Consider the following 12,451-nt stretch of genomic DNA (forward strand, 5'->3'; position numbering starts at 1 on the left):
AGAAGAAAAATATTGCGTGACCAATTACACGGTAGAAATGAAACTAATTAACTATTTTTTGGTTTTTCTCATTGTCGATACATATTTAAGTTTCATTGAGTTTCAAATTACACCGATTCTAAAGAAATTCTGCTTTAAAAACAATAATATAGTTGATATAAAAAAAATTTCAACAAAATATAATAATAATAAAATTTTATGCAAAACATGGTCATAGTACTAATATATAATTCTGTAGGAGAATAATTGCGGCGACCTGCGCCCATACTGCCCGGAGACTTGTGGCGACGTATGTGCATTGCAGTGTCTCTAGAACTATAGCAATCGTTAACTGCCAAAAGAAGTTCCATATTTCGTATCGCAGATCAAGGTTTTGCAACAAGTAACGAGATCTGAAGTCCCCAACAACATAGGCGGTGACCTGTGTCGGCGGATCGGTAGGTTAGGTATGATGACATTTTAATAATTACCTGTCTTCCTCTTTCCGTTACCCAAAGCTGGCGGACATATTTCCAAAACTTCATTAATTGATAGTCTACAAAAAAAAAATTAGGTTTTATATTCAAGTCGAAAGCGTAAATTTGTAGCGCTGTTTTAATGTTTTTGTGGTCACAATAAATACTTAAAGATCTTTCGAGAAGGCTTTCATATTATTGGCGAACAAAGCGCTGTTGCACATTTCGCTCAGAGCTAAGTCTATATATTGCAAAAGGCAAGTGCATCAAAATGTAATAGCTCACATACGACACGGCGAAACAAACATTTTCAAAAGCACATCGACATGAATATTATGTCGTAAATAGAATAAGGAACAAGAAATATTTGATAATGAAATAAGTACCTTAACGTAATTTGAAGGCGAAAAATTCCAAGATAAATTAAATATAATATTTCCTTTCGTTTTATTTCAATTAATCACTTTGGAAATGTTATTATTAAAAAAAAACATTTATGTCTTACAAAATTTTGCATTATGAAATATTTGTTAAAGATTTATTACCTCGTGATCAATATACACGTACGCCTATATCTATACTTAAACAGGTGAAGTTAGAGAGCTTGTATGTTTAAATGAATTAATGTCAGAAACTACCAGATAATTTTGAAGAGTTTGAAGCTTCACGTCATTACCCAATGGAATCAAGCATCAAAGATTAAGAACAACCAGTAAAGAAACTGAATTAAATTTTTATATAAAAACAAAATTTATTTATTTAATTTAATTATATTAAATTGATATGGAGTATACATACTTGATAATCCCTGGTTCTTCAGGACATCGATCAGTTCTTTGGTTGATTTCTCATAATTATTCAAGGCATATTTAGTGGAATACGCAACCTGCATGCTAGTCGCAATCACAGTTGCAGCCAACATCTTACCGCTGATGAGACATATAGCTAGGATCACCATGGAAAACATATCTTCTACTATAAACTCATCGCCCCCCGTTGAAGTCAGTTCCGCGACTATTACGTATAAAGATGTTGTGTAGTCCCATTGGCGTTGTGGGATATCGCTGTAAAAGCATTTTATGATATGTGAGGTCAAGCAAAAAATTTTAGAAGTAATTTAGATTTATATAAACAGCATATCTATTATGTGAAAACATGTATATTGTTAATACAGAGAATTGGCACGAATCTTATTTCGAATAATAGACAATATTTTTTGAAGCGATAACTTCTTATAGAAGGGTAAGTCGCTTCGTTACGTAACGCGTTACGGCACCAGTCTGTCTGACTTCCCTTTGTCTTACAGCAGCGGTAAGCAGGCTTTAACAGTTATAGTTAAGCGATTCGGTTTTAATTTCATGAAAAAACAGTGAATATTGAGACCTACCTCGGAAAACAGAGATACTGAGACAGACTGACAGATTTTTTTAAAATATTTTTTTGATTTTGGTAACTTCTAAATAGTAAAATATTCGTAAACTTGAAACGAGGAGAGGCAGTTCTTTTGAATTCACTGACACTCACAGTACCAACTTAGTTTTTTACATATATAGAAGTATGTATATGTAGATATATATAAAAGACTTACTCATCTAGCAGATGGAGTTTTAGAGTCCGTATGATATTGAAAGGTGCAGAGGCAATCAGGGTCAGTAACCAAACACATGTTAACGTGTGCAACAACAAAATGACTATGAAAAAAGTCATTGCAGACTGAAAGAAAATTTTACACTTTTTTTTTAAATTTTGTTTTATAGATGGCCAATGTGCCATCTGATGGTGATTGGTCCCCATAGACATTGGTGCTGTGCGAAATTAAGCTTGGGAAAAAATATGTTATGTCACAGACACGACATGAACACAACAATAATAAACATTGCTGATTGGCGGTAGAATGTATTATGCTTGGGCGGTTTCTACCAAGACTGGCTTGCACAAAGCCCTACCACCAAGTCGAAATATAAATATTCTTATACTTAGTCATAGCCTAATAAATAAAAAATATAGTTTCTTAGCAAGTCCTTTAATAAACGTTTATGTCATATATTGTTTTATATAGATCCTTATTCTACTCGAATGAAGCTGGAAAGGATCATTAGTATAATGTTGTCGCTTAGTATAACTGAAGAAAGTGACCGGACTTAATCAGATACGGATAGCAAGAGCTTATGTTTGATTTGAATCATAATTTTTATTGAATGATGGGAAATTTTAGGTATAGCTTTTGTAAAAACAATTATCAATTTAATTTGTTTTATTCTATCTTTAATTTTGGATCTCTGCTTATATAAACATTATAAACATATTTTGTAACGTAAGTCTTAACTTATAAATTAAATAAAAAGAAAGATATACAGGTTGTGAAATACACGTGTGCATTTTTCTTTAAATATATGTCACAACTTACTCCAATCTAATATATTATAATATGGCAGCACACTGTCTATCTCTTTCATTTATTTTTGTCTCTATCACACATCTGTCAAAATATTACTATTTACCTTTCTATAAACGAACATCGCACACATATACAAATTATTCTCAACCCCTATATTATATATTATGTAGGATGAAGAAAATTCGGATGTTACTCGATTAGATAAATATATTTTTTTAACATATTTTTTTAAATGCTGAGATAATGACGGCTGGTTTTCTCATATTCATCTATTAAGCATCACGAGCTTGGTAATTAAACGGAAATTTATAATAGAAACCAATGACTACGTTATTTCCGTGGCAGAGGAGTGTTTCACTACCAACTCCTAGACTCTGTTCTACTGAGAATTTATCAAGTAAAACAAACCAATGAAATTTTATTGCTCGGGTTTTATACTTCAGGATTTGCGAGAAGCTCGCCAACGAGGCAGTCGAATGTAAGGAACTATAGTATAGGTATATGTATATACTGTGAGAAACCGCAAGGCTGATTTGGTTGACCTCCGATCCCACAGAAATATTTGCAGTTCTAAGAGCGCTTACACATTGTCCTACACATACTCCTAATTTATAATGTATATAAATAATAGTGATTATATAATCAATTTATATTTCAATGGAAAGCTAGATCGGTTATTGAAGAAAACAAAAAAACGTGCATCTTCAAACATTTCAATCTTTAAAAATATTATAAATTGATAGCATTGGTGTTTAATTGTAATAAAAATAACGTTTAAAAAGTTTTTTTATATTAATATTATTACTAATGTTTCGATTTGCCAAAGCTGCTACTAGCCATTGAACAGGCATTTGCATTTTCACCGCAAAATCCGTATGGACCGCAAATCTGGACAAGCACCTCTTAAATAGTATTTACATACATAATATATTTTGTTGTCGTCGACGAAAGAAAATATCGAGGATAAAAATACGTTTCGTATGACATTTTGCCACTTTTATTCTTTATATTATTAACTTGATGTTAAGTGTCACCATAAATATTGGTGCTGTGAAAATTAATAACCAATACGACCCCAATATTGAGGATTTGTGCCTACAGTTACGCTGGCTCACTCACCCTTCAAACCGGAACACAATGATCTATAAAGACGTATTACTTTAAATGTTACCCACAGTATTAATTTTAAGAGCCTTTTTCGATAATAAATAAATTGCTGTTTGGCGGTAGAATATCAGTTGAGTGAATGGTACCTAACCAGACCACCCTGCCCTACCACCAAGTAACACTGACACCCATTGTACTTCTATCGGTGAAATAAGGTTCAAATCTACTTATTGAAAAAAGAGTAGTTCTTATGATCAGCAATGGAATATTAATTGTTATACTTTGTAAATTCGGTTTGAATTTATTATCTATTAATACATAATAATACTGGAGTGTCTGTTTGTAATATTAAAACAACCGCTTTTTACTAAATGCATATGTATGTATACACGGTACATATGTATACCGAATTAACATTTTTTTAAATTTTTATCTGTCTGTCTGTTTGTTCCGGGTAATCTCTGGAACGGCTAGACCGATTTTGACGAGACTTTCACTGACAGAAAGCTGATGTAATAAGGAGTAACTCAAGATGCAACAATAACTTTTTCTTAAATTCAAACGCGCACGAAGTCGCGGGCACAGCTAGTATGAAATATAAAAGTTGAATCTCTCATAATATGTATATAATACATTATGTAGTTAATATATATATATATTAACTACATATATATTACATATATATACATATATATATAAAGTATGAAGTATTAGAATTAAACAGTAATGGTAGTGTGTGTGCTATGAGGATAAATTTTCAAGCCTCTTTATTAATATTACCCAGAAAATATATTGGCAAGATCTGAACCAAATCAAGAATAAATATATTGCTTGATTTTGTCGGACATTTAGATAAATAATGAGAAAACATTATTTACCTATCTTGTACATAAAACTATAAATATCTTGTTCACAATATCGATAAAATACCTGCAATGTAGTAAGATTATTTGTAAGTTCAGCTGAAGTTTTCCGATAAAATTCAACTAGATACTTTAGTCTCAACAATTTATTCATCCTCATATAATGCATTGCAGTAATGGGAATACTGAAATAATGATAAAATCATTCATAAAAATAACTAATAACTGGATTTTTGATTGAATTTATGATTATATTATTAACTTTCAATTTAACTTTTTTTTATTTTGACAACCGTATCCTCCAAGTCATGAAACCATTCCGCCAGTTTCGATAATGATGAGCAAATTGGACTCACTACTAAACTGTGCATGAATTTTTTTCTCATAATTGAATGGAAAGACAATCTTACTCGACCAGGATTCGATCAGATCATTACTAACAGCTTAACGTACTTCACGAGTTTCGAGTGTACAACTGGCAAACTCCGGACTCGTACCCAGATTTTTTTGACAAAACCCGAAAAACTGTTTATGATCCTATCCGAGGTTAAGATAAGAATTTTTGGATTTTATTCTCTCCTCTAATATGGTAATTAGTTAAAACATTAATAAAACACAAAAATTAATGGTACGAAATATTGAGTTTCAGATCTTAGTCGCACTTATGTCTGTATAATATTAAACGTATACTCACGAGAAGCAGAAACCAAATAGCTCAAGTGGTAAATTAGTAAATACATCTGACCAAACCCACAGCTTGTGTCTGTAATATCGGGCGCGACATTTTGTTGCATCAATTATTAGATCGCCGTGTCGATTGAGGTAACCCTGTGAAGGTAAGCTAAATAATTTTTCTACTTAGGTAGTATTCTGAATTAATGCAGCTTCAGGGGTAACTATTGCTGCTAAGTTTAAGTTTTGTTCCACTTTTATTACAATTATTCGTTTTGTTTTGGCCTACATTTGTGTTATTCTTGATCTTGTCTGAGTAGTTGTTTGAGGATCCATCATACGTTTTTAGCGGTCATGTTTAAGAAGTTCAATTATAGGCCAATTGTTTAAATTGGTTGATTAATGGCCTTATCGATAAAATTTATGTAACGGAAGAATACTGATACTTAATATTTCATGATTCATTTGACATTTGGAAAAAGAAGACAAAGCGATGTAAGAAAAAGGCCATATACATATATTAATTACGGCGGTATTGGTTGTTTGCGATTTATTTATTTTGAAAAAATTTAATTGTACCTTTCTGCCCATAGAAATTGGTATTATTTTATTCAAGGACTTCATAATCATACCTGGTGGATTATGATACTGCTTAAGATAGATTACGTTTGAATAGATATATTTTTTTCTTGATGATACCCATATTATAATGCTCATTAAACATAGATACTATAAGAACATTACACATTGAGAAGTTAAGAAACAAAACGCTTAATGTCAATGGATGGAATGTCAATGAAGTAGATTTTAAGAACTGTAAAAAATATAAACTATTGCTTATAAGAATTCGATTTTCCAAAAACCATGAGATGCTGCTGTATTTTATATTACAACAAATTTTCAAACTAATAAACAATACTTTAAATTTATATTTGATGGAAGAATTACTCATAACTAGATGATATCTAGACTCACGTAGTATTAACACTACAAAGGCCCTAAATAATAAAAATTTGGGTTACCAATCAGTCAAAACTCACCTGATGCATCGATAAATAAACTTTGACGTAAAAATATATGTCGAAAATGGATTGTAACCAAAATATAATATAGCAGTCGTTTAATGTTACAAGTTCGTACAGTGTCAGTACGTAATTTGCGGTTACCATTATACAGGTGAAGTAACCGAAACCCTTGAAAAAGAAATTTATCATTATTTTTTATACATTAAATAAGCATTTTTATGGATCACAATATAATAATATGCATTAAAATTTTAATTTCAACCAAAAATTTTTAAATGGATATGTTTTATATAGGTAACAGTGTACAAGAACTTGTTTCCTATTTATTTTTCGATAATTTGTGAATATATCGATGGTGTTTCGAAGATTTATAAATAAATAAAAATAAATCATCTTTGTCGGAAACAACATCGCTAATACGAGCTCTGAAGCAATATCATGTGAAAATGCGCCCATGATTTATACCTCAATGTGCCAGAGAATTTTGTCTTTAATAATGTTAATGTTAATATACTTTATTGTACACCATAAACATAGAATACAGAAATCTAAGGACTAAAAAATAAATAAATATTAATACTAAAAATAAAAATATATAAAAAAAATTGATGTGTTGTATTGTATGTACAACGGGCGGACTTATGTCCAATTAGCCATCTCTTCCAGACAACCCAAATATATAATATTCATTTAATAAGGAGATGAATTAGGTAGGTAAGCAGAATAAGAATACACCGAAAAATAAAAACCTCATGTTCATTGGAATTGAAAGAAAAATTCAAACATTTATTACAACAACATTGCACATTCAACTGGACTCAACACTTACGTGGATGTAACCTTTGTATAAGTCCTCAATATTAAAATTCCACATCTGACAAAAACATCTACTCCAATGGTTTAAAATGTGCAGCTAAATTCAGAACTTTTCAAAAGCTAGGCACGTAAATGAGCTATTGAAAGTAGAACATTATTATACAAATAGATATAATTACCTGATACATTCTGGACCCCGGTTTCAAAAGATTATTGACATCTAAATAACTCTGATACGTCATGACGCTGACGGATGATTTCGCTTGACTCACGTTGCCTGTTGATTGGGAACTTGCCAGTGAATATTGACCACCTGTTTATACAAATATATGATGATGATGTAGTTCTCCTGACCGATTTTGTCCACTGTGGTCATTTTCAAAGGAGACTAGGCAACATATTATAGTCACAAGTCTGTATAAACACAACACGCTCTCTCTATTCAGTCACTCTCGTAATCCGATATGATAGATGGACATGATAACAAGTTCCAAGCGTTATACGTATTGGGAGAGGCATGAGAAAACAGTGACAACTTCTGAACTTCATGCTGATACAAATAATTTATTGGAAAAAAAACGTTTGACAAAATTAATAACTGCTTATTTAACACCCATAAGACGCGGCAGCAAAAGCAAAAAGTTCCGAAAATATATGTATTTTTTTCCTGTCCATTCATACTAACAGTATGAATAAGTATTGAATAAGTTCTAAGCCTTCTTTGCACAGACTTTAACTGTTAATAAAAACTGGCTGCTCACAACAGTCTGATAAACAATGTAAGCCGTCCTCGCTTAGTTATCGAATATAATTTAATTAAAATTGTACAGAAATGGAATTTTACGTAATTTATATAATTATAAATTTTCGCATAGCTTTGAAAAAAGCAATATAGTCAGCAACTTCAGTATTTAATACTAATACTAACAACTCGTCGTTTTTACCTCTTTATAATATTAGTATAGATGTATTATCTATTTAACAGAAATAATATTATAAGATTTAAAATAATAACCTGAAGTATCAAATCTACTGGAACCACTTCGTGAGTCAAACGCAGAGTCTTGCGACATCAAATCGAAATCAGAATCGGCTACAAAAACAGTAACCTGTTGTTATGTATAATTTATAAAATTTAAGTTCTATTAAAACTTATCGCAACTTCGTTTGAATCTTGCATTAAAAGTCTACGTAGTTTTTTATTTGTCTTGTTTCCCGTTTTCATTTCTAAGGAAACATATACTTGTACACAAATTTAAATACACACCAAATAATAATAAAAAAGACTTTAATGTACACCAAATACAAACAATATTACAAAGCTCGCAATATTTAAACAGCAGTAACCATTGGGACTGTAATTTCTTAACCTACAGCAACTTAAAAAAAAATATTTAATAAATAATATAAATATAACGTGGCATTTTATCATATTCACAGTTTCCCAATTTGGTTATTAATCCGGTTATGGCTGGTATTAAGTGGATTACACAGAATGCCTATAGTTATAGTGTGTTTTAAGATATATCGATTATATAATGTTGAATTTGCTCTAAATTAATTTATTATAAATAATACTTTATTATAAACATCGTGAGGAAACCTGCATGTGTCTAATTTCAACGAAATTCTGCCACATGTATATTCCGCCAACCCGCATTGGAGCAGCGTGGTGGAATATGCTCCAAACCTTCTCCTCAAAGGGAGAGGAGGCCTTTAGCCCAGCAGTGGGAAATTAACAGGCTGCTAATGCTAAATAATACTTTACATGTACAACCCTTTTACACTTTGGTTCTATGTATAGACATTTTAGAAATAATTTTAAAGTTGCAAATCGAAATAACATTGCATAGGGCACGTAGCAGTCTCGGAAAACTTTTAATAATTCCAGGATGGAACAAACAAAGTTTGTTTCCAATTTTCTCACCTAAGGAGTCGTCGTCGATGTTATCCATAGATATAGGTAGGATGTAATCTTTCGATACCTCGAATGCCTTGTACAACGGTTCTTGTATTCTCGGATAATACTTTACCAAATTAAAGAATGTTTGCGAAGGCAGTACCAACAAATCTAAGTTTCTGCTAGCATAGATTGAAACTTCAGAACTTGAAATTGTTTGCTAAAAATTCGTGAACGTTATACAAATCTAAAAATATTTGACATATTTCGGACAAATTATACATACATACAAAATTTATGTCATGACCAGATGTTACTTCCTAGTTTGTATTGTATTGTATTGTATTTATATAAATAAATACTCTTTGATACGCTTAGTCGAAGTATTTTTCAATTTCATTAGAATTTCTGTTCAGCGTGACTCAAGAACAAATATAATTTAACATTTATAATATTAGTACGATAAATTGGTATAATTTGAATGGTATTAGTACAGATCGACCCTGGATTACCAAATTCCTATGGACCAATTTTGTGTGCGAATAAATTAGAGGCTGCACGAAGCCGAGTCGACCTGACAGGATCGGCTCACTTTCGAGTCAGCATTGAATTCGAGGAAACGCAACGATTCCAATGCTGTCATGACGACGTAACACCTAATATAAGCTGCAGATTTTAAACTCAATATTACATTTTAAAAAATCTCATCATTTTTGAATGAAGACTATATTTAAAAATATTTATTCAATACACTGTAAATTTATAGTAATAAATCGCCATTGCCGATAGATCGCCCTACGTTATTTGCGGAACAAGGTGCGTTCCCATTAATTGAAGCCGTGTTTGTCTCGATCCTCAGATAACGCACCTTTATGCTGTCAACTCGTCAAGCAAAGTAATTACAGGAACAAGAGACGTATAATTCTCACGGTTAGCGAAGCAATCAGTATGAAATTGAATATACTATTTTACAGAAACAATAATGTGCCTTCAACCCTGAAGTACTATTTGACTTCTATGTTGTATTTATTTGATATCTATCTTGTCTTTTTGAAATCCTGACGCAAAAAGATTGAAGTTAACGTGGGTGTTTCTGTGTCATTGTAGCTCCTAAATGGATGAAATGGTTTTGATTATCCTTATTTTTGTTTAAAATCTGACTAAATCGAGACTGTTCTTGACTATGATTAAAGGAAATCTGATCAGCTGCTTGGAGATCATCTCTTTTCTAGTTGTTAAAGGAAGATGAGCGACTTCTACTAATCTGATCTATTTAATGCTGAGTTTACTGTAATTTTAGTGATATTATAATAACATGCTGACCTGAAGCTCCAGCATATTCTAAAATCAACCGGATACCCAGTTCCTCGTCAAATAATAGCAGACATTTGTATTTCAGCTCATTGAAATGGTATGAATGAGTAGACTCAGGGTTATATTGATTTATATTGATAGAGTCAGGGTTAAATTTGTATTTTTGTATAAATAAAAGCAAATGCACTTACACCCGTAAAATTACCAAACATTCCACCAGGTCCCATACAAGTAACCATTTCGTTGTATGAACTTAAAACGTCTACCTGAATTTTTAATATAAAATTAGTTTGTCAGTATAATTTTGTTTCTTATGATACAGTACTTTACACAATGAGGTAGCACCTCTCTTAAAATAAAAGAAATTGTCAAATTATAACTTTACAATTTCAAGCCTGTATGTATAATATCTTAAGCTGTTCGTTGACAATCAGTTAAAGATAACCAGTAGATAAATCGTTCCTTTTCAGTATATAAAACCTGCTAAACGAGGTTTAATCCGCGTTAAACCTCACTTCCCCGTCCTCGACGGTTACGGTATGATATTACAGATATAACCCTTCTCAAACAATGTTAAAAATATTTTCAAATATCGGAGTTAGATCTCGGGGTGAATCGATAACGCGTACAAACAAAGTCTTCAACTTTGTATAATAATATACATATGTATAGAGATTCTAATTATCATAAGTCGCAACCACCTAGTAGATTATGCACATACCTTTCCTCTATAAATAATGTAAATCTTAGTCTGAATATCCTTGCACTGCACTACAGTATCTCCTTTAAGGAAATACATTTCATGCAAGTGCTGCGTGATAACTCTGATGAAGGAGCGCTCGACTTTTCCGAACAGAGGAACTTCGCGTAACGCCCTTTCATACATGAATACGAGCGTATCTTCCATTAGCGCAGAGTTTAGACCTCGACATATTTTCTAAAGATTGTAATAAATTACTATGAATACATGAATACGTGTTACTAGTTAATGTATACAAATCGTTATATTGATATTATTGTGAGGCGTCTAATGGATATTTTATAATAGCGAGACAGGGCTTATAAGATAATACCCAGGCCATATCATTTCACCCAGGCAAACACCACTATGCCAATTTTTATGTGCTTAATTTGTATTTATAAATTATCTCGTGCTTGGCTTTGAAGTAAACATCGTGAGGAAACCTACATCTGTCTAATTTCAATGAAATAATGCACATGCATCTTTTTTCGTAGTATAGGTGGCGGACACACCTGATGGTAAGTGGTCACCACCTCCCATATGACAATGACGCTATAAAAATATTAACCGTTCCTTACATCGCCAATGCGCCACCAACCTTGGGAACTAAGATGTTATGTCAAACCGGAACACAACAATACAGAATAATGCTGTTTGGCGGTAGAATATCTGATGAGTGGATGGTACATACCCAGACGGGCTTGTACAAAGTTCTACCACCAAGTAAAGCAGCGTGGTGGAATAAGCTGCAAACCTTCTCCTTAAACGGAGCGGAGGCCTTAGCCCAGAAGTGGGACATTTACAGGCTGTTACAAATAGTTTATGAAGATATTTTAAGTTTAATCGACATAAAATTGCTTTTTATATAAAATTGTTAGTATATTTTTATTATTAACATATACATATGTTTATATGAAAGCTTATGTATTTATAGTTCAAGCATAGTTCGATCAAAGGTTGTCAGAAAGACTTTGCTAAAAGCAATATATTTTATATTTCAGATATTATTCTATATATATAGCAACGAGATGTTCCAGCGGAAAAATTACAAGCATCAATGAGTTTTCCTAGATATATACAAATCAAGTTCAAATTCTTTTAATCAATATAGAATTACACTTGCTAATTGATTTTCAAATTAAACACTACCTATTCAGAA

At 31.8% G+C, this 12,451-nt stretch overlaps 1 protein-coding gene across 1 annotated transcript in view; it reads right to left on the minus strand.

Moving 5' to 3' along the window:
* Positions 1 to 2,039: 2,039 nt before the first annotated feature.
* Positions 2,040 to 12,451, minus strand: part of LOC113395112 (uncharacterized) — a 37,654-nt gene continuing 27,242 nt past the window's right edge. Inside the window, exons 30-38 of the mRNA XM_064215849.1 lie at positions 11,272 to 11,487; positions 10,742 to 10,816; positions 9,264 to 9,456; positions 8,352 to 8,429; positions 7,516 to 7,649; positions 6,536 to 6,688; positions 5,518 to 5,651; positions 4,891 to 5,008; positions 2,040 to 2,168 (exon numbers count right to left, since the gene is read on the minus strand). Of these exons, the coding sequence (XP_064071919.1) occupies positions 2,040 to 2,168; positions 4,891 to 5,008; positions 5,518 to 5,651; positions 6,536 to 6,688; positions 7,516 to 7,649; positions 8,352 to 8,429; positions 9,264 to 9,456; positions 10,742 to 10,816; positions 11,272 to 11,487 (1,230 nt within the window). The remainder of the gene's footprint in view (positions 2,169 to 4,890; positions 5,009 to 5,517; positions 5,652 to 6,535; positions 6,689 to 7,515; positions 7,650 to 8,351; positions 8,430 to 9,263; positions 9,457 to 10,741; positions 10,817 to 11,271; positions 11,488 to 12,451) is intronic.

This window comes from Vanessa tameamea, chromosome 9 (assembly GCF_037043105.1).
Source record: "Vanessa tameamea isolate UH-Manoa-2023 chromosome 9, ilVanTame1 primary haplotype, whole genome shotgun sequence".
NCBI lineage: Eukaryota > Metazoa > Arthropoda > Insecta > Lepidoptera > Nymphalidae > Vanessa > Vanessa tameamea.